Source organism: Triturus cristatus, chromosome 2_1, assembly GCF_964204655.1.
Source record: "Triturus cristatus chromosome 2_1, aTriCri1.1, whole genome shotgun sequence".
NCBI classification, from domain to species: Eukaryota; Metazoa; Chordata; class Amphibia; order Caudata; family Salamandridae; genus Triturus; species Triturus cristatus.
The window spans coordinates 397,342,822-397,366,635 of NC_140581.1; the positions used below are offsets into that span (position 1 = coordinate 397,342,822).

At 41.8% G+C, this 23,814-nt stretch overlaps 2 protein-coding genes across 2 annotated transcripts; one reads left to right on the forward strand and one right to left on the reverse strand.

Annotated features, from left to right (window-relative positions):
* Positions 1-398: 398 nt before the first annotated feature.
* Positions 399-3,352, reverse strand: LOC146865367 (uncharacterized). The gene is made up of 3 exons (XM_085639706.1): positions 3,323-3,352; positions 3,148-3,262; positions 399-2,917 (listed from the first exon to the last, which is right to left on the reverse strand). The coding sequence occupies exons 1-3, from the start codon at positions 3,350-3,352 to the stop codon at positions 399-401; spliced, it is 2,664 nt and encodes an 887-aa protein (XP_085495832.1).
* Positions 3,353-5,979, forward strand: LOC146865368 (uncharacterized; the record flags this gene model as incomplete). Its single annotated transcript, XM_085639721.1, has 5 exons — positions 3,353-3,388; positions 3,476-3,593; positions 3,751-3,887; positions 4,382-4,628; positions 5,825-5,979. Coding segments are annotated over 5 exons (693 nt in total), but the record flags the coding sequence as incomplete, so codon positions are not given.
* Between the last annotated feature and the right edge of the window lie 17,835 nt (positions 5,980-23,814).

Consider the following 23,814-nt stretch of genomic DNA (forward strand, 5'->3'; position numbering starts at 1 on the left):
TCACTTTCTTTTTGTACAAGGCAGGTAAAATAAGCATCCACTGTAAAAAGACCAATGCATAACATTAATGAAGATGAACATTGGGCATTATATGCATGGTCACTGAAGTTAAGTGAAAATGAAGTATGAAAATATGCGGCCGGATAAACAAAATAACATAACAAAAATAAATGCTGCATATTATGTTCAGTTGTACATTTTGCATCTATATTGCTATACACGTTATTATTTGGCCAACATTACTATGTTTTATGAGCAGTCTAGGACCCCTTCATAGGTGTTGCGGGCCCCTAGGTGTCCTTGGGGCACATGTTAAGAATGCTTATCAAGATGATTTCTAATCAAATGCGCTATAAAAAGAGACGTGCATGTAGGAGAACTTTCTATCATGATTTGCCTTAATCTGTTTCAAACAGATTTGGCATTTCACTAACAAATGATTCATTTTCTACCTGAATGTAAAAACAGGCACATTTTATCATTGATATCCTGATAGCTGTGATGATGTTATCTACTACTACCAGATGAACTGGTTCACGGATGTCATAGGATTCACACTTAAGTGGAACCATGAGTGCTATATTAATAGAAACGTCTGCCTGCTTACACTGAATGAATCTAGTGACCCTGCCATAGGCAAACACCCCGGATTCTGTTTCATATTTTATTACACTTTGGTCTCTCCTCTGAATACGAGTGTAATTTGAGCTGTAAACAAGAATATTGCTTTTTTCTAAAAATATTTTGTTATAGGCTACTACATCAGAGCCTAAAATATGAGTGATCTGAGTTACTGCTACATATTCATTCTCTGTTAAGCTGTAAGGGTATGTCGAACCAACGCTATAAATGCAATTTTCTAGTTTTAAGTATCGTTGTCTGTTTCTCTTATATGAACACATCATACTCTGGTAAAATTCTGCCTCAACACTATCAGGAGGCAAATGATTTTCCACTAACACAGGTATTACTTGTATCATATTTACTGCATCTAGAATTTGTGTTTCTATACCTACTGTACCATGCACATGTTGTAAAAGGAAACCATTAAGATCTTCAAAAACAAAACAATTAGCAGTAAACAGAGGCCCTGCTGCTCTTACACTGTCCACTAAATGGACCAATTGATGAACATTCATTGTCAAAAATCTTTTTTCATATAAATCATTAAACAGTTGCACAAACAATAGTAAACACTGTTCTGCTATATTTAAATCTTCCTGGCTAATGTCATCATTTAATAGCTTATGAATTGCTTTCATAAGTACACAAAAGTGTAAATAGCGTGATCTATCTAAAACATGTTTTAAAACAGGCATTCCATAAAATAAAAGAAAGTTCCGAAACTCGGAGGCCTTCCAATATGGTAGTTCATCAACAGACCTTGGAACTCTACTAACATCCAGTGTGGGTTTTATCTGTTTCAAATAGACATTAACTAATTTGACTTTTTCATAAAAAGAGTATGAATGGTGCTTATATTCTTTAGTGAACCAGATGGTCATCAACAATTTCATAATGCCACTACATACACCATGCATGTAATCAATCACAAATCCTCTGCTTACACAAAAATGTTTCAAAAACATGAACCACATGGGACCTTTGATCCCTCTTACACTGTAATCGGAAAGTCCACTCTCAATATTAGCTATTGCACTGTTTACATCCGATTTAATAGTATCAAGTGTCCTTGGTGGCCCTTTTGGGTTTTCAGCATTGTAGGGAAATACTCTACAGTGCCCTTTTCCTGAAACAGTGACTTCACCCTCTTGTAAACAATGCCAGCACCCAAACTTCCCATTAAACTGGGTGCTGTTTGAAACAAGACAACGAGCTGGTAAATCACATGTGATTGTCAGAAGTGTAGCGTGGCAAGTAAAACTACAATTGTTGTGATCGTTAAATGACACTCCACTTTCCAGCTGTGCAAGTTCGTTATATAATGGCTTTAAGAAAGACCACATTATTGGCTTTTTTGCAGAAACCCAAATACCATATAGTAATATATTTTCACGCAGCTTTCTTTGGGATGCAGGCAGCTCGTTTACCATTAAGTACACTGGCCACATTGATATTTTAGAACTTTTAAATACAGGAACACCATCTGTGTTCATTGCAAATGAAAGGCTGTTAGGGTTTTTCAGGAATCCACTCTTGAATAAATCCAAATACAGTTCTCCATCATATACATCTTTCATTGTTTGTTTCTCATTCTCCATATAGTGATCAAATCGATGTTTCCTCACCTTTTCTGTAAAATGTCTCCGCCTAAACATAGTCTGTAACTGTGCAATTACGCTATGCTGAATGAAATAAGACACCGATTCACTTGGACTCAAATCTTTCCCACAGTGTTGGTTAGTACAGGTCTGAGTGTTTTTATCAACATGTGTATAGCAAGTGGCACAATAGTAAGTAATATTTGGGGCCTTAACACTTTTTTTGATATATTTGTGAAGGTGATACATAGTTCGGAACATTCTATTATCACATGGCAAGAGCAAATAGATGAGATTCAGCATATAGCCAGCTGCCTCATCACTCAAGCGAAAACGAATAATAAAGCAACAAAGCAATAGTATGACGACCCCTAAGCATTTGTTAGAGCCCTCAAAAATAGGTGATGATTCATCTGTGGTATTAGTTTGATCAGAACAAACTTGAATATCTTCGTACTCATTTTGAATGGTATATCCAACTTGTTCCAAAAGTTGTTCAAAACCAGAATCCGAGTCATTAATTAAATCATCTTTAAGTTGAGCATCCATTTCACCTTTTAAGCTGCTACAAAGCGTATCCCAAACAGCATCAATTGGATCTTCATCTGTGTCCTCTACTGGTGGGGTATACTCTGGTAATGCTGGACAGTTGGCTGAATGCACTGTATGCTCTGCAGAAGGTGATGTATGAATACCTATGACAAAAGAAAGTACGTCATTGTACATTTAGTAAGCAAAATAGGGTTAATTAGATTGTAAATGTATTGTACGTCAGTAACCAATTACATTTCCTGTGACAGAAACTCAATGTGGGTTGATGAGGGCCTTCATTTTCGCAAGTGATGTGCTGTCAAAGTATATACTTTCAGACATCAAATTGTTAATGCACGCGGTATAAAAAGGAGTTTATAATTTCATACTGTACCATTGGGGATAATGTCATCTGCTGTGCCTGAAGTCTGCAAGGATCCTACTTTTACTTTCTTTGGTGCTGCATGTTGTATAATGATGTCATCTGTTTCTTTAATGAAATGTTCTGTCTACTCTCATGTAGAAAAAGGACAAATTAATTCAATTCTGCCCTTGGTAACGTGTAGCACAGGATTTTTTGTGACTTCTGTGTCTTTCATTTGATGACGGAGGAAAGTCCATCATTCAACACTGGGGTAATGTTTTTTTGTGTTTTTTTTAAGATACATAGGAAATTGCATTTCCACCTGTATGGCCTAATTATGATTTGCTTTCTCTCTAAGGAAATGGTATATAACTCCTTGGCCATAATTAATCACAATGAAAACTATTCCGTTGGCCCTGGTTCCTGTCAGAATGAGGAGTGTGTACGGTTACGAGCTGAAATCGAACACTTAAAGGGTGCGTGCTTGATATTCTACCTTCCCAAGTAAACTGCAACAAATTCCCATTAATAATGATTTTTCCCACCAAAATACATGCATTGCCAAAGAGTATGCTCGTTATGTGACTATTGTATTATCTGCTGCCTTTAACAACTGTATTTATTTGATTATAGCACAGTTGCAAGGCACTTGCAATAGGGAGTTGGCATTGGAGTATTTGCAAGCTGCGATGTCTGCTTTGACCAATGCAAGCAACGTAACAGATACAGCAGCATCAAAGATATGCAGTCGATCATTCACTGTACAAAAGGTACTTCTTTTCTCTGCCACTCTTTTAGCCCAGTTGAAGTCTATATAGGGTAAACCTTGTAGATTTCCTGCATGAGGACTTTGAAATCTTTCTGCATGCTATGTTTTTAAATATGGCTGCCTTATACTCTAGGTGCTACACTAGCAAATATTACATTGTTAGCAAAGTGTTGTAAATATGTTCTTGAAGCTTCTTGTTAGATATAAGTAGATTTATTCAAGTTACAGCAGAGTTCAGAAAACCTCACCAGCTGACCAGGCCATCAGCTGACAAGTGTAGAATGCTAGAGTACAGGCTAGAGTACTCTTAGGTAATGTGGTAGGCTGAGGAGGTAATAACACTAAGAAAGGACTAACTAATACAGTCAGCCATGTTAAGTAAGAATCAATATACAACACAATGTATAGATGCCAAATCAAAATATAAAACTCATATATTTTTTAATATGTAACCTAACATGATGGCAAATAGTTAATAGTTGTATTATTTTGCAGCCTGATATGCAGCAGTTGGTCAAGGACTCAAATGATCCTTCACGGTTCAAAGATGTTCTCGTACCAAAGCGAAAATTGCACAAACTCTTGGAGGAAGCCAAGGCAGCTCGAGACAGTGCGGGTTTTCTACTCAATGGCATCAGCGAAATACTTTTTTCGCCCAAAGAACTTGCTTCGGCAAAAGGTGTAACGAAGGCTCGTGCTGGAGCAGCTGTCCTTGATGAGGAGAAGGTCGAGGCATTATTTGGTAAGATATTACAAATGTTCAACTTAACATTGTCTATCTGGGATTGTGAAAATTCATTATTATACATGGTGTTAAAGAAGGTTTGCATATGTGGTCTTGTATCATATAATGGTACGATAACTCCATTACTCAACAGATGTCTGCAAATGAACAAGAAGAACAATGGTGGTGGCTTGTCATTTATTAACAATGTGTGCTGAGTTTGTGCTACAAATCTGGCACAAAGCCTTGAGTTGGGATTTTATTTCTAAGTCTGTGGTCCAGGTGAGGGGCTCAAACTGGATGAATGGGTGATAGCAAACTGAAATTATAAAATACTGTAATTGAAGCTTTTATGATTAATAGACCAGTTGGTCCGGTCCCTAGCACTTGGTTGTAAGCTCCAATTTTTATTTCTAGTCCCTATGCTAGTTAGACTGTTTTCAAAATATGAACATTGCAAGTAGAGTTCTGCCTCCAGGATGGTTTTGTTAAGAAATCTGGCACTGATTACTTTGTTTGCAGAGGAAGCGTGACTGTGTTTACAGAATATGTTTGTTTCACTTCCTCTACATCGGTACAGTCTTTATTCCAAGTACCCCAGCGTTTCAAAAGGGTGAAAGAGGCAGAGAAGACAGACTTCTACTTTGGGCTGTAATGGTCATTAGGGACCAGGGGCTACACACCAGTTATGTGGTGGTGCTTTGTGTTCAATTTCTGTCGTCGGTCACGTTTGCTCCTTAATAATTCTCCTATTTAATGTGGATTTAGAGATGCAGAAATGTACGCCTGCTCTGAGCCATGCCCACTCCTGCTGCCCTGAGTTTTATCTGAAGTTTTGGAGGGGACCTCATCTTTTATCATCAGGGGTCCCATTGCACAACATTTAAGACCTTTGTTGAAGGTGCACATTTCTGTGTCCTTCCTGAAACTCCAACAGATTTCCAGAATCCACAACTTGCTGCTTCCCTCTTAAGTTCATAAAGGGACTTTTTTCTTTCCTCACCTTCCGCCCCCTCTTCATCAATGCCTTGCTCTCACCTGTGCCTCTTTGACCAACTGCCCTTAATGTTACACTTGTGAACCCTTGTAACCCTATCTCATCTGGCACTCTATATGAAATAATGGTACTGAAACTTTTTAAAGACAGATCAGCCCATTTAAAATCTAAAAATAGTGGTGGTGACATGATACTGATGTATGTTTTATTTTTCCAGAGTTTATGAAGTCTGTGTGCAGTAGCAATGGCTGGCCATCACTGGACTACAGAAGCATGAGAAGGAAGCTGGCTACAAAGATTTGTAATGCTAGGAGAGGATTAAAGAAAACTCCGCATCTCGAATCAAACCATGAACTTGCTGGTTTTCGTTAAGCAATTTTTTCTGTCTGGCCTTTTTCCCCCTCCTTTTTGTTTTTTACTTGACTTTTTTTTTTTTCTGGATTTTTCCTCTTGTTTGGTATCCTGGCCCCTATGGGGCCAAATATGTGCTTTCGATAAATAAAATTACATGTTGACACATACCTTTTGGAACATTTTTCATTTAACCACTGTTTGGTTTGTTCTTTTGCCACTGGTCACCATGTCAAACAGATTCAGATAATGCTCTGTACCTCAAAATAAGGCAAGTCACAGTGAGTCAGGAGTATGTGAGTAGCAGCACAGGTTAACAGTAGCGGCTCGTATAGGGCGTGCTGCGGGCGGGGGAGAGACAGGGTGGGAGGGTAGCAAACAATGACATACGACAGAACGGAGGAACGTAATAATTACTTGCCTTCGTCCATCGTATGTCAGTGTTTACTACTCCCCCACCCTGCCCCTCCCGTCCCACTGCCCTGTTGCACGCCCTATGCAAGCCGCTACTGGTTGTTACACTTATCTGAATGCAAAGTATAACATTCTTGCAGACCACTTCTTTTGTATGAAGGTGCTTGTGGTATTTCTGCAGCACAAACCTAGCCAAAAATAGCATTTCTCAGATTTATTTTATACAGGTATCTACCTCTCACTGTACAATTTAAAAAATAATCAGATTATTAGGACCAGATTTAGGGAAGTTTTCTTTGGTTTGCTTAAGTTTTACAATGCAGACCTGAATCAAAATCCTTTTCAGGATTTACAAATCAGTGTATTGGTATTTGGTACAACACTCATCCAAAATGGGAAAGGTTACACGTTTGCCTAGACATAGTGGGGCATATTTACAACTTCTGGCGCATCTCTGCAAATCAGCAGAGATGCGCCAGAAGATTTGCGTCACGCAAAACTACCCTTGCATCACGGCGGTGCGTCAGTCCTTACGCCTGGTTCAAGCAGGTGTAAGGAATTGCCGCAGTAGCGTCGCAAAAGTGCCTGCATGTAATATTTCACGCAGGCACTTTTGCGAGGCGCACCTGCCCCGGGAACACCCACATGTGGTGCAGGGCTTTACAACCTTACACATCTGCCTAGATGCGTCATGTTGTAAATGGGTCGCAGGGATCGCCACGTTTACGCCGCCGATGCGTCACGCAAGTGACGCAACAGCGGCGTAAACGTGATGCATGGGGCTTGTAAATATGCCCCAGTATTTTTTGGGAACCAGAAGCGTAACCTTCCAGGACAAAACCCAGGCTAGACTCTCACAGACATTGCATTCTAGTGCAGTGGTGCTAGAGAGAGATAGACATGACCCTTCCCAGCTCTCTCCCTGGTTATGCAACACAGCCAATCGGGTGCTGCACTGCGTTCAGTGACAGATTTGTAAAGCTGGGCCTTACTTTAGAACTTGTGGCATTGCAAACAATATTTGGTATTGTGTAAAAAAAAGGCATATTACATCAAAGTGACCTGTTTTCAACAGGAAAATACATCTAAGGTTGTCTGCCAAATGTTTTCCTACCAGCAAATTCATAGTCCTAAACTAGTAGGGAATACTGGCAGGTGGCTAACGTGCTCCTAACATGGAATTGTCAAGGTGTAATGCACCTGTAATGATTTATTAGTGATCTACAGGCATTCTAAATTATTAATTAAATCATCTGGGAGTAATCTACTCTTATTCTTCTGTTGGTTTAAAGTCATCCAGGAGTATTTCAAATAATCATGAGTAATCCAAGCTCCTTTTGGAGTTGGCATTACAGCACCCTAGAGTAATCTACACATTACTAAAAATATAATGGGGCCTTTCTGAAGTAATCAATAGCGATCAATAAGCTGTATTAGGATCATCCAGGAATAATCCACATTCATCTGGAAATTGTCATGGGATCATTCCAGAGTAATCAACTTCCATCCTGAAGCGGTTATAGGATCATCCAGGAATAATTGACAGCCATCCTTAAATTGGCTAGAACCCATCCTGGAGTAATTCTCACTCATCCTGAAGTTGTCAATTAGTATTCGTGGAGTTGTAAGAGGTAATCGCTTCCTGCCAGTGGAAGTCATCAGAGCACCATCCTAGGGTAGTTTTTGTGATGAGTCTATAGAGTCATCTCATTTAAATATTTCTTCCTATAGGCATACTCCAGGATGGCTTCAGATGACTTCCCCAGATAATTGCAGGAATAGCCTGACTGTAATCATCGGATGAGTCCAGAATGATTCCAGGATGATCTTCCTTTTTGACTAGGGAGGGGAGAAATTGAATAAAGGTGCAGGCTATTCATTAATGACCTCTCATTTACCTCAGTGACATGTGTGGCCAACCTTCCCATGGTAATACCACACATCAGTCAGTCCAGGACGCGTGGTCACTGGTGACATCACTGAACCACCGGTGACATCACTGAACCACCAGACAGCAGGAAGCCGTCAGGCTGCTTATAATCCCACCTCTGCTCCCTTGCTTATGATTCAACGCCTCTTTTCCATGGTACAGCGGCCTCTCTACCCAGACAAACCTCACACCTGCATACACAGTCATCTAAACTGGGCTGCTGCATTACACAGCTCCCAAAGCACAACACAGGCCCTGCTGGCGAACACACCGCTCTTTTTCAACCAGCGCCCAGCCATATCTTCCTGCCATGGCTGTCGGTGCTGTCTACTTGCCATTCAAAAGCCCAAAGTGGGCCAACTCCTGATGGGCGTCCCTCTGGACGTCACCCTCTAGAAGGGTTTTCTTCCATAATAGGGAAATCACCGCATCTTCTGCTCCTAGTGGATGCCTGGATGTGACACTATATTAGCGATGTTTAAAGAATACGGTCTAATAAATATATTGAAGTCACGCTCGTAAAATACCGACCCCCTGCTCCTCTGCAGACTGTATTTTTGAATGCCTTTAAAGAGCGATACCTATTCACCGTTTACATCTTCATTTGCAACACATTGAACTACTGATGATATCACTCCCTCAAGGAATCTTGACTCCTGCAGTACTCTGTGACATTGCAAAAAAAATAAAAAAATAAGAGAGCCTCAGCTGGAATCAATCATTCCATTTCACCGTTCTTCACTCCACTTTCAACGTCTTTATATTTGAAATCGAAGCACAGAGCGACCGCAGCGCAGGTACAGGCGGCAGCCATCAAACTAAAGCAATCGCTGCCCTTTCGCGCAGGCAGCAGCCCCCGAGTTCTGCTAAACGAGGAGGGATAAAGGAATCGTGTCTTACTGTCCTGAAAGAGCTTTTCAAAACCTTAAACGCTCAACCATTTAAATTTTCCCTGCACCTCCAGAGTTTTCTGTTTGTAAAGATTTAAGTCATCTATATGCATGAGCAGCTTGAACTCCAAGCCATACTAGAATTGCGCTATTTAAATACTGTTCTAACCTGTAAACGCTCTTACATTTTGCACAGTGGGGTCATGGAACCAATTCTACAAACTTCAGAATTAAAACTTGCACTGGTAGCTCTGTACAGTACAGTCCCTAAGCATTCTGAAATCTAAGCAGCTTGTTATGAGTGACGCGGTAAAAGCGAGCTTATATCGCTAAATATCGCACATGGAGGTCTTTGCTGAGTGTGATATTACGTCCCAGAATAAGTCAAACTCAAATAGGCGCCGGAATCTTCTGGCATCAATTCTGTGTTGAGTGACACCACAGACGAATAATGTGCGATGAACTCAGCATGCATGCTGTTGCAATTTAAACAAATGCGTCATTGGGGTAACAAAATCTTAGCCCCCCTCGCCCCAAGGACTATAAGGGGGGCCCCTACAATCGTCTGGCCTCAAGCTGTTTTCAAACACCTGCCCTTGCAACCTACCTCCAACATATTAGCAGGATTTTCATGGATTAAATTAGCTTCAAGGAAGCCAATGTGTTCTGTAGGCAGGGAGACATCACCACGTATGAAAAAACATTTAGATGTTGATTCACAAAATTGGGGTTCAAGAAGTAAACATTCTTGGTGATATGAAGTGATCCCAGGGCACAGACATAGCATCATAAGCATATCAAAGATAACAGTGAGCACAAATGCTGCCTATCTGCTTTTGAGAAGTCAATTCACAGCACACCAATGTAAGTTGTTACTGGTATTTTATCCTTCATATTTCTCAATTCCGTCATATTCTGAGTATATGTTTCAATCAATCAAACAATCAATAAACGTTACTGGGAGGCATAATATGCAGGGCAAGGTGGCGTCCGAGTGAATCCACTGCTCTAACCTCTCCCGCAGCCGGACCTCCAGCCCTCAAGTGAGCCAACCAAATGGCGAAGTAAACATGTGAGGATTTTTGGAGCAAGTTGTGCTTGGTGGGGCATATTTTGGGTCACGGCTGCCTCAGCGATCCGGCAGCGCTGGCTCATTATTTGGAGGTTGACTGTTTTGCCTCCGGTCTCTCAGCTGGGGCGTCCTTTGACTGCAATGACAGAGCGTGGTGGCAAAGGTGCTGAGCAATGAGCTGCCCTCCCAGCTCCTTCTTCATCGACGATAACTGGCCAGCCTTCCCCACTGCCTGAGACAGCGACAGGGAGTCAGACCGGCGGCAAGAAGGGCGACGTCGAACCGGTAAGTAGGATACGTTGGAGACTGTGTAAAAAGCACCCAAGAGGCCTTCTCGGGATGTGGAAGGGTCCCAACTCCTAATCACTAAATAATTTTTCACTTCTGGAGTTGATTGTTTGCTTCCTGGTGGTCAGGAGTAGGGGGCTGGAACTCAACTTGCTAACAAGTCTAACGCTGTCAGCGAGAAGCTTAATACCTCGCTAGTAGATCCATTATCAGTAGGGTGCAAGGATTTAGGTGATGCTGTGGAAATTGAATCTGGCCTGTTATTACAAACTAAAGTAGAGTCCATTTTAGAAGCTTCATTTACGGGATAAGAGCCTGTCCTCCACCGAGACCCCTCGAATTGTGATGACTGTCAAGGCAAGCGATGCAGTAACACCCAGAGCAGTGGTGCCTCTGGATGACATAACCACCAAGTGCAAAATAGTAATTACCCCTCAAGGTCGAGCGATGTCCTCCAATGTGACTGAGAAATTTTACTCCTTGATGGATGAGTGAGATATCTCCGATGCTAGGATATCGACTTCCAGCATAGAAGAGGAGCTAACTGAACAGCAGCTCTGGGCCAGAAGATCTAGTAAACCCTCAGTGGTAAAGAAAATCTCTCTCTGAAAGAGGGAGAAAGAATGAGAAGAGCCTACGGGGAACGTCCGAAGGAGGCAGTCAGGGGTATCTGAAGTGGGATTACTCCAACATACAGTTCGCTGCTCCAGAGGAAGGAGGGGGTAAACATTGAAGAGAGTTGGCGGGTCTGCAATGCTGGTGGTACATCAGACAGTGGAAATCTGAGAGATCCCTCTCTCGCAATGATTCTGCAATCTACTAAAAACGTTCAGGAGGAAGTGAAAAGTGATAATCGGAGAGCTCGACTTGCAGCTTAAAAATTGCAGGGTGCCATTAGGAAAGTGGGCAGAACCTGCTCTGACATAGCTGAGAGAATAGCCGCTGTTGAAACCCAGATGGAAGCCTTGAAACAGAAGGCATGGCCCTAAAATCTTAGGGTGTAACTCAAGAGGGGCTAGTCAAGGATATGATGTGGAAAATTGAAGAGCAAGAAAACCAGCAACACCATAACAACTTATGATTTTTGGGGATACCAGTAGGGGTTGAGGGGAATGATGCTATAAAGTATATGGTTTCTCTTCTAAGTGGTGCTTTTCCTGAATTAGTTACGTGGGATTGGGACAGGGAAATCCAGCGGGTTCACAGGTTCCCTTTAATGCTATCCAAACGTGCCCCTAAAACCCCAGATTGGCCAGGGCAATGCTGGTTTATTTTGGTAACTTTCTGAAACAACAAGCCCTCTACGATATGGCCCATACTACTGCCAAAAGAGAGCATAATGGAGTGACTTTATTTACCAGAACGGATTTTGCTCATGCTAATGTAGAACGAAGGTGGCGTATAAGGCAGCTCTTTGCTCCATTCAAACAACTAGGAGCTGAACTATATCTTCAGAATCTGGCTCAACTGAAGATTCTTTTAGGGGGAACTATGTAGCTTCACCTCAGAAATTCAGGCTCAGGCATTTTTAAAGGATATAACGGGCGTGCCTGGGAATGGGGTTCTATGGATCATATGATTACGGTGTCACTATTTGTGCAGGGGGAATGAAAGGACAGCATGGAGGGTGATGTGTTAATTGTCAGTTTCCTCATTTAGTCTGCTGGTTTGCAATCTGGTGAATGATCAGTTCAAATTTCTGTTTTGGGTTGGCTGGAGAGAAGTGCTAGAGGAGTGGTGGGGGTGGGATTGTTTCAGATGACATCGTCCTGGCTCAGGTTGAGCCCAGTTGCCTTTGTAATGGGTGGTGGGTGGAGGTTGTGGGTGAATGGTCATACAGCTCTTTTACTTTACAGTATATATTGCCCTAGAAGTATTAGTATACTTTTCGCCAAGGAATGGGTAAATTACGTATAGCCACTATTAATTTCAGTGGCCTTAATGATCCCAAGAAAAGGCAGAATATGCTGCAGTATTACAATTGCTAACAGCCGATATTGTGTGTATCCAGGAGACTCATATTGATGGTGCCCAACTTCATCTCCTGAATTCACTGGGACGTAGGCTGGTTGGGGGGACAACACAGAATACCGGACATGCGTGGTGGCTATTTTGGTGCTCAACATCAGACTACAATTCACTCGTATGCTAGCCGATAACTATGGTCAATGGGTCATAGTTGAATGCCTGGTAGGCACTGGGGGAACACTTACTATATGCTCAATTTATGGTAGCATTGTAGATGACCCAGGAGTCTTTGAACAAGTGACCAGAGAACTTTCAGAGTGGCCTCTCGCAGTCGTTCTCTGTGGGAACTTTATCATTAATATACCTGCTAATTGGTCGCTGAACTCAGAAGCCAACTAGGTCTCTACCGGGAGGAAACCTAAGGTATTCCGTGGTCTGAGAGCTTTATGTAAAGATCATTGTTTGATCGATGTATGGAAATGGCAAAGACTGTCAGATTCAGGATATACTTTTTTCTCTATACCGCATAGTGTTCATATCCGATTAGATTATGTGTTTGTCTCTCATTCGCTACTTCATAACTGCTCAATAGAGAAAACTCATCATATACTTTCAGACCACAATTATTTAGTGGGTGACATTAAGGGGGAAGACTTACAGCCTATGGAAACATCTTGGAGCTTTGAGTAAGCCTTACTAATTAATGAGGATTATTGTAATCACATACGGAATTGGATCCCCATCTTTTTAAAAAATTGACCACGTAAGGAGGGTGATCTCGCTTTTCTATGCCACCACTATTACAAGGGACCCGATGTAACTAATTCTGATTGGCGAGGAAAACGCCTCTGACAGGGTCTCCTGGCAATTATTATGGGTAGCCCTGTCGAGGTTGGGTGTCAAGGAGGGTTTTATGCAAGCAGTTAAGATGCTATATTACTACCTGGTGGCCAGGTTTTTTGTGAATGAGGCATTGTTGAACCCATTTTTAATAACCTGAGGGACTCGACAAGGATGTCTGAGCTCCCCACTGTTGTTTGCTATCTACATTGACTCTCTGATACGTAGGCTTTAAAACAACTGAGCTATTTTACCAATTCAGACACAAGGGTGGGAAACAAATGTATTAGCTTATGCTGATGATATCACCCTTGTGACTTCAGACCTCTTAAATGCTCTCAAGGAAGAAGAGGAAGCAGAGAGGTTTAGGAAACTCTCTGGTTATGCTGCTAACCAAAATAAAACACAAGTGGTTGTTAATGAGAATAGAACTATACAAGACAAATGAGTGGCAAAGAAAGCAACCTATCTGGGAGTTAATATCTCACCAGAATTAGATAACATATTTAAAGACAATACGGAACCCCTCTTAAGCAAAACTAAACATGATCCGTTAAAACTGAATAATCTTCCTCTATCTATTGTTGGTGGATGCAATATTGTTGAAATGCTTTTCCCCCAAGATTTTGTATTTTTTTTAAGCAATCCCATTAGAGTTCTCAGCCTATTGGCTGAAGGGAATGGAAGATCTGTTCTCTAGGTTTGTTTGGGCCTATGCTAAACCTAGAAGAGCATTACAGTTTCTTACACTGCCAAGGGAGAGAGGGGTTTGGGCTTTGCCCAATCTGAAGCTTTACTACTGGGCCACCTACTTGTTGCACGGTGTAATATTATTGTAAGAAAAGCCTGGGGAAGGGATTATTGAGGGGGTTCCATATTCTTACAGACGTATAATGGGGGAGATGCATGGGGATGTCTGTGTTAGCAATTAAATGATAGCTACTACAAGAAAGATTGTTTTAAGACATTGTATGGGGTTTTCAAAATATGGAGAACATCTCGGAGGTCATTGGGTATTGGTAGGCTTAATTTTCATACACCTCTGGCAAATAATTTAAATGTATCTGAGATTTTCGGGGATGAACCTATCAAAAGATGGGTGGAACTTGTTCTGGCTAGACTGGAGGTTTTTTCCCCATTGGGCATAGCCTCCTTTGATGACCTTAAAAACATTTTTGGGTTGGGCTGGAGGGATTTATTTAATACTCCCAAGTTAGGGATTTTCTATCCAAAAAAGGGGGATGGAGCATTTGGATTTGTTAAAGATGTTGTAGTTGACAATCTGGTAGATACCAGGGACATGTCAATAGGGTCTCTTTATAATCTCCTTAACTTAGTGATGAAAGACAATCTGGAGATATGTTCACAGAAGTGGCAAGAAAGGGTAGGGATTTCAGATATTTTGTTCCTCCAGTCTTACAAATTGGCCAAAAATATTTTATTACCTGATTGACTGCAAGCACGGCATTTTAAGATCAGTTGTTCCCTTTATTATACCCCATATAAGATCGCTACATGGGGGAAGGTTAAAGGGACATGCTGTCCTCGTTGTGCATTGTATCGTGCAGACAGTGTCCATATTTTTGCTTCATGGAGTATGCTTACAAACCTGAATCAAGAAATCGCTAAATTCTTCAGGGAGGAGCTGGGACTGGAATGTACCATTTCTCCCACCTTGATGTTGCTAGGAGTGGCAGGGAAGGAGGTGGAGGCTGCAGGGCGAGATCTGATCTTTATTGCTATGGTTGTTATGCGGCTATGCATTGCTTAAGCATGGCTGGACTCCAACCCTCCGGGATTTCAGCACTGGCTAGCCCGGCTTTTAGCCGTTTATAATTTGGAGAAAGATGTTTATGCAAGAAAGGGGGCCTGTGCTCAGCAGAAAGGATTGAGAAATTGAGCTCCACTGACAGAATGGGTTGAGAGGAGCCTCCAAACTGGCATGGGCGGATTGGATTATCAACAGATTGCTGCTATGGCACAGGGCACTTTAGGGTTATTTATAGGTTTGGGGGAGTGTATATTCTTGTTCTCTATTGTATTTTTTTATATGAGGTTTTATGGATTATATATAATTTACTTATTTGTATAAGAACTTTAAGAATGAATTATATATTTGTTATTAAGATCTCTCACCAGCTGCTTGGGAGGTGGGTTGGTGGGTTGGGTTGGGCTTCTGGAGTGTTTAAAATGAGAAAATGCATAATAAAGAAGAATTTAAAAAAAGGAGGTATAATATGCTTTGCATAAAACAATCATGCAAAAATATGCATTTCATTGAACAAGGGAACACAAAATAAACAGTGTAAATAAAACAGAGTCAAAGTCCACATGGACATTATTGCATAGTGTAAGATGAGCATGCTCAAATAAAATCCATAAAATTAATTTAAACACGGTCATCATGACAGTAATTTATTATTTAAAAGACTAGTTTATCATGGACCTACATTGTCTGAGATCATAGCAATGCTTCTTTAAAAGTGCGATTAAAAGAGTCTGGTGTATCTTACATAAAATGTGCAGGAAAACATAAAATGAGGCATGGATTGGCCAGATACATCATCACAGGATCATAAGTTTGCTTCAAGGCTGTGCGCAACACCCATGGGAAAGCAGAAGAGGTATTTCATGGTATCTGACCTAAAACGAAAAAGCAGAGAATGATGCCAGCAACTTCAAGCACATAAAATATAATCAGTAGTGTGATCGAATTCGTACAAACCAAAATATCTAGTGACATTTTGCATCCCCTCCACATCCCTTAGCCTCAATGATTCCAAGGAAATACAGAAGGCAATTCAAGCGCATAGAATATAATCCGTAGTATGATCGAATTCGTACAAACCAAGATATCTAGTCACATCAAGGAAGTACAGAATGCTTGTATCATCCTTTTTTCACTCTAACACTAGTTAAGGGGTCAGTGAAGATAGATTGCATCCCAAGTTTAAAATATTCAGCCCTCACATTGCAGTCCGTTGGGATTTGTATCCCTCTATGCAGAGAGAGATAATCCATTATGATGTCTCTGGTCAAGGTAGCTGAAAAGAAGCCACTTGGTAAGTTCATGAAATGTATTTATAGCCAAACAAGACAGGAGCAGGAGCAACCAACATTCAACCGTCCCTCTCCAGGATCCAATCGTCTCCCTCCCCCTCCCGTTCTAGAACTCTACAAAGATGGAGATTCCCTGATGCCACGAGAGGCACAGAGAGCAATACACAACCCAACACATCTTCCCCTTATACAAATGAAAACAAAATTTAAATGGAGAACTAACATCAAATTAACATAAGACATAAGATCATAGTAATCATAGCATAGCAGAAAAATGCAAAGAACAAGATATAACAATACATAACATAGTCACGAAACTTGTCAGGTAACCTTGTTGACCTGGAGGAAGGAACATAAATATTATTGTCATGACATACCACACCCTGATTGGTATGAGACGTAGAAAGACCAGGCGTCAAATCAAGATGTCACTTGGGAACTGAAATCTGGTTTTTGTTCCACCATCTGCCATCCTCCAGTTTAACCACACTTTTGTTGACTCTTTCAACAGTTTTAAATCAGAAAATGTGGACTCACCCTTGGGAAAAATCCGTGGACACTTGACCCTGACCCAGTGTCCAACTTCCACTCTCAACTCCTTAGTTCTTGGCTGAACGTATTTATTCTGAGCTTCCACCCTTTTCTCGCCTACCTCCTTCATCTTTGCTTCTGGTAACTCAAACACACCCATCCACCTCCTCAATAACTTTGAAGAGGGAAGACGACCTCTGAGCAAAATGAATGGAGAAACCTCGGTATCAGAATTAGGAGTGGTGCGTACAGCCCACAACAGGTTTTTCAGGTCATTTTTGCAATTCAAACCACTGGCTTTGAATAACTGTATGTTATCCTTGATTACTCTATTGAACCTCTCAACAAGGCCATTGCTTCTTGGATGATGAAGTGAGGTTGTGATGTGCTTAATTCCCATGAAGTCCAAAAACTTCTCAAATTGTAAAGAAGTAAACTGACAACCATTATCCAAAATCACCTAATCAGGAACGCCTTCCCTTGTAAATAGAAATTCAAGAAATTCTATTACACAAACAGTTTTGGGAACCTTTACAAACTTTAACTCAGGCCAATGACTGTAGTAATCCATGATAACTATTCCATATTCAGGAACACCATTGTTAGACAATGTCAAAGGACCAATAATGTCAATGGCCAGCTTGGACCAAGACTTGGAAGGAACGTTCACAGCTTCAACAGGACTGGGAAACGTTACCTGAGATCTGTCTCTAACAGCACAGCATAAACAATCTCTCACAAAATGTTCCACTTGCCTATCTAGGCCAGGCCACCAAAAATGTTCTCTAATTCTTCTTTTCATGGCACGCATGTCAATGTGGCCTTCATGGACCAAGGTAAGAACTTTGTCCCTCATGCCTACAGGAAACACTAGTAGAGAAGAACAATAAAGGAGTCCATTGACACCAGAAAGTTCATCAAATACATGTTTGAATTTACTGATGACATCATTTTATGAACATTCTCTCATCCAAACTGTGTGTACCACCTCCATAAGTCTCTTAATTTCTAAGTCTGCTTCATTTTGTACACATCCAATGGGGTGACCCTGTGTCCCTCAGAACCTGGGAATTTATCAGAAAAGCTACATCGATTCTGTTGGGTAAAAGAATGATTTCTTCACACAGACAATTTCATTGATATCATTCAACTTTGATACCAATGGAACACAAACAAAAACCAAAAATTATGCAAAAACATTTACTTCATAGATTGTCAGTTTCACTTTTTCCTGAAAAATGCAATCAGAATGTTTATTGGTCCCTGATTTTCATCAGGCAACCACTAGCCTCGACTTAAAGAGGTTACTCTGAGGGAATGCACCCCTCCATTTGGGCAGCCTACAACACCCTAGCCTTGAAGAAGACCCATCATGACATCAATAATTAGGCTGTGTTCAGGGTCGAAATATCAGCGTTACACGTTGGCTCAGCTACAAAAAGTCTCTTGGTTTAGAATAATGAGCACGCTTGCCATCTACCGTAGTAACTGATTTATTTTGTTCCGACCATTTTTTCCTCATTTGTACATCCAGTCTGATCATTTGTAAATATCTAACGTTTACATCTGTATATAATGCGTTCACATTACCACAGTCACTGAGCACTCACGTCACTGTGATATATGTCACTATATATCTTGACAGCCTTAAAAGTTAAAATAAACATTCTGATTGCATTTTTCTGTAAAAAGGTAAACCGACATTCTATGAAGTAAAATCTTTTTGCATAATTTTTGGTTTTGGTTTGTGTTCCATCGGTATCAAAGTTGAATGATATCAATGAAATTGTCTGTGTCTTTGTGAAGAAATCATTCTTTTACCCAACAGAACCGCTAAATCTGCTCCATAGGCATCTCTCCATTTGCTCTCCAAAATAGCACCATCCAGGTGAGACACAGCATTACAAAAATTCTCAGAGTCAAAATTCTTATCTTCATAATCACACACATCATATCTACAACAGGGCAATCTGGACAAACACTCCTCTAAAATGTGTTTTATTCCTTGAACGTACTCAACATTGAAATTGTGCTCTAAAAGCCTATTTTGCCATTTGGCAATCTGAGGTAGTGCTTTGTCTCCCCTCTTGGTGGTAAAAAGCTGACCTGAAGGTTTGTGGTCCACTCTTACAGTAAATTTGGAGCCCCATAAATATTGTTTAAAATGAACAATGCCCCACCAGCAAGTTAAAGCCTCACGTTCCACCACTGAGTACGTTGCTTCGGCGCCTCTACGGCCTCTGGAAGCAAAAGCTAACACCTCATCCTTGCCATTCCTATGTTGCATGAGAACTGTCAAGTTCCTCAGCTGAGTTCTTAATCCACAGGAGCAGACGCTGGTTCTCCACTCCCCCACTCCGCTACCGCGAACTCTAAGGCTCACGAGCAGCAGTGAGGGGGAAAGGGGAATTGGACAGACAAGAGAGACTGCACTGTACGTTCTTCCTGGACTGGCCTCGAAACCTCTTCGTCAAGGATCCTGCAAAGAAAACTCATTAACAACTGCTCTACTCCTACTAACTCACAAAGTTCTAATTACCACCTTCTACACTATACCTGTCCAGATACAGTGGGTAGCTGCTCTCTATACAACTTCAGCGAGATTCTCTTCTGTGGAAGTTGGTGTGGGTGGATGGCATGCAACTATTCCTGTAATAGAAATTCACATGTGAGAACCTAAACTACCCATGACCTTCCCCACCCTTTACCCTTTCTAGTAACTATCTTTACCTGTCTACCATCTGAGAGAGTTGAATCTATCGCTGAATTTGAAGGTGGAGCTGAAGTAATAATGAATCTTCTTTCAGAGTTTGGTACTCCACAATAGGTTACTGAACTAAAGTATACCCTACATATATATATATATATATATATATCAATATACTACTAGGAAGCTCTTTGTGGCCTGTAGGTAGGTCTCTACTTGATGAAAGTTCTCCTCACAAGTCTCTTTATTTTTTCAGGTGCTCTGGAGTCAATGTTTAGACGACTGAAAATGCCTCCCTACTAGTAAATCAAACTACTGAAGGACTTGGCTGGAACTCGTAGTTGATTCTGAATGACTGAATTCAATTTACAACTGTCTCTGGATAAAGGCACTGGAAAGATGTGGCAACAGCAAATTGAATGAGAGGCTTCACTTACTTCTCAAGAGTCATGGACTCCCTCTTGCCACCTTTCCTCCTTACTTTCAGAAGAACGAAGTCACAGAAAATGCAGACAGCAGAATTCTCCGCTTCTCGCAGACAAAACTTCTCAGGATACGCTGTGGAGATTTCCCTCGAAAAATACGCTCCGCTAATAGAGCCAAATGGAAGTCACCCAAACAGGGAAACACTTGCTGAACTTCCCAAGAATCCGACTGAAAATAACCTGAGGGGAAGAGTCGGATCCCCAGACGAAAACCGCCTCTTCACCGAGTTTGACGGTTGAAGTGCGCCGCGTATTGGCCACGCGCGCACTAAATCAAAAATGAAACACTGCAACGCAGCCACAGCGGGAGTAACTGGGAAGTGATGTACCAACCAGCGGCCATCTTAGGGAGGGGACAGGGATGGAAACTAAGCGACTACCTAAACTAATAGTAAACGAAGGAAAGCGGAAAGTGATCTAGCAGACACACATCTCCGCTTCCTTCTCCCCAATCTGGTCTGACTACCGTGTAGTAGTTGTAATCGGGGGAATCTGACTCTCTCAACTCCAAACCTGACAGTACCTCCCACCAAAGCCCCTCTCCTCCCCTCCTTAGGTTTAGCAGGATAAGTGCGATGGAACTCTTGAAGCAAACGTGGTGCATGAATATTGGATGATGGCTCCCATGATCTCTCTTCAGGACCATAACCCTTCCAATCCACTAAGTAGAAAATCTTCCCTCTCTGTAGCCTAGAATCTAAGATTCTCTTCACCTCAAACTCCTCACTACCCTGCACTTGAATTGACAAAGGAGACTTCCTTAGCCTACAACCCTCGGGACTACGCTGGAGCAGTGAGGCATGAAAGACTGGATGAATCTTTAACCTAGGTGGGAGTCTAACCTTGACACTGACGGGATTCACCATTCGGTCTACACGAAAGGGACCCACGAACCTTGGTTGAAACTTCCGGTTCCCCTTCATACGTAGATTTCTAGTAGAAACCCAAACCAGATCTCCCTTTTTATAAACTGGATTTGGACGCCTCTTCTTATCTGCCTGCTTCTTAAAAGAACTTTTTGCCTTAGATAGATTTCTGGAAGCTGACTGATAGGCCAAGTGTAACTCCTGTACTACCGTTTCTACTGCTGGAACATCACTGATTTCCTTACCAACTAGGGTGTTTGGATGCCTACCTTGATTCAAATAAAATGGGGAGTAACCGGTAGAAGCATGCTGAGCATTATTGTAGGCAAACTCAGCTGCCCAAACCAAATCTGGCCATTCTCCCTCCTGATCCATCAAGAACAGGCGCAGGTATTGTTCCAATTCCTGATTTACTCTTTCTGTCTGTCCATCAGTCTCTGGATGGAAACTGGTGGACAGACGAGAATCCACACCCAATCTCTTCAAAAAGGATCTCCAAAAACGAGAGACAAACTGCGGGCCCCTGTCGGAAATAACTGTCTTCGGAATTCCATGTGCCCTTACAATGTGTTGTGTGAACAATTTGGACAGTAGTGTGGCATTGGGGAGAGCTTTCAATGGGACGAAATGGCTCATCTTAGAAAAATGATCCACCACCACCCAAATGACAGAAAGACCTCCACTGGACGGAAGATCAACTATGAAGTCCATAGAAATGGTATGCCAAGGGTATGGGGCTATAGGCAACGGCTGTACAAGACCTTGTGGAGCCCTTCTAGGTGTCTTTCCCTTGATACATAACACACAAGTGGCTACATACTGCCGCACCTGAGCTTCCATTGCCGGCCACCAAAATTCTCCGAATCAGCTCCAATGTCTTCTTCACTCCTTTATGTCCTGCCAGTGGATCGTCGTGGAAATGTTCTATGATCTGCTTTCGCAAATCCAAATTTAACACCAACACCTTGTCAAGATAATGGAGTTTCCCTTCTTTGACTTGGAATTCTTTTCCCTTGGCGGTCCAAGTCTTCACCTCTTCAGGGGACTGCGAATCACTTAACTTCTTTTCAATGTCAGCATAGGAGAGTGTTCCAATGATTCGTTCTACAGGGATAATTACCCCCTTGTCACTGGTGTGGACTTCTTCACCCACATTCAAACGGGAAAGAGCGTCCGCCTTTCCATTAGCTGTTCCAGGTTTGTAAGTTAAAACAAAATCATAATCTGCAAAAAATAAAGACCATCTCAATTGACGTGGAGTTAGGGTGCGAGCGGATTTTAGGAACTGCAGATTTCGATGGTCCGTAAAGACAGTTACAACATGCTTGGCACCCAACAAGTAATGTCTCCACTCTAAAAACGCATCCTTGACTGCCAACAGCTCCTTATCAGCGATGGGATAGTTGATTTCCGCAGCTGATAATTTCCTTGAACGATAGGCTACTGGATGCAGCTGACCTGTCTGTTTATGGCGCTGAGACAAGATACCCCCAATGGCCAGATTGGAGGCATCTGCTTCCACAAAAAATGGTTCTTCAGGATTTGGATGGAGCAGCACTGGGGAGGATACAAAAATTCTCTTAAGTTCATTGAACGCTGATTCAGTTTCTGCATTCCACTCAAACTTGGTCTTCTTCTTGAGTAGTCTCGTGAGAGGACATACTCGCTCAGAGAAGTTGACGATGAAACGCCTGTAGAAATTGGCGAAGCCGAAGAAACTTTGAACTTCCTTCACTGAGCTCGGAGAGGGCCACTCCTTGATGGCTCTAACCTTGGATTCATCCATGGACACACCATTAGGTGACAGCACAAATCCTAAAAACTCAACTTGGGTGGAATGAAATACACACTTCTCCAATTTGACAAAAAGTTGGTTCTCAAACAACTTCTTCAAGATGGATCGAACATGCTGGACATGTTCCTTTAAACTGGCTGAAAAAATTAGGATGTCATCAATATACACCACTGCACATCGATCCAAATATTCACGTAGCACATCGTTCACGAAGTGCTGAAACGCAGCTGGGGCGTTACATAATCCAAAGGGCATGACTTGGTATTCGTACAACCCAAACCGAGTACGAAAAGCCGTCTTCCACTCCTCTCCTTCTGCCATACGTACCAGATGATAGGCACCTCTCAGATCCAATTTAGTATATAACTTCGCTCCCTTAACCTGGTCCAAGAGCTCAGAAATCAAAGGTAGTGGATAACGATTCTTCTTGGTCACCAAGTTGAGGGCACGATAATCAATGCAAGTGCGCAGTTGGCCATCCTTTTTCGGAATGAAGAAGAGGGGAGACGAAACCGGAGACTGAGAAGGGCGTATGAAGCCATTGGCCAAGTATCTACTCAGATATTCCTTCAGATGGACATTTTCTGCTTCGGTCAGTGCATATATTCGGCTACAGGGCAGTGAGGCACCAGGCTCCAGCTCAATTCGACAGTCGTACTCTCGATGGGGGGGCAAACGTTCCGCTTCTCTTTCATCGAACACTGGGGCGAGATCTTCATAGTCTTGGGGAATTTCTTGTGTATCTACTGCACAAATAGTCTGAGTTATACTGGCTAAACATTGGGACTGAGAGACTAGTGTTGCCACTGTTGTATCTGGATTTTAATGGAAACAATGTTGCAAACAGTAGTCTGAATTCATGCGAATGGATCGTTGAGCCCAGTCTATTTGAGGGTTATGTTCAGTGAGCCAGGGCAGACCCAAGATAAATTGGAATTGCGGAGCATCAATCAAATTGAATTGGACAGAGCTTAAATGTTTTCCTGGACCATACAACAAAATTTCCTCAG

Coding starts and splice junctions, on each gene's coding strand:
- LOC146865367 (XM_085639706.1), bottom strand. CDS start 3,352: ATGAAAGACACAGAAGTCACAAAAAATCCT. Junction 3,263..3,322: donor CAGAAGTCACAAAAAATCCT/GTGCTACACGTT, acceptor ACATGAGAGTAG/ACAGAACATTTCATTAAAGA. Junction 2,918..3,147: donor AGATGACATTATCCCCAATG/GTACAGTATGAA, acceptor CTTTTGTCATAG/GTATTCATACATCACCTTCT.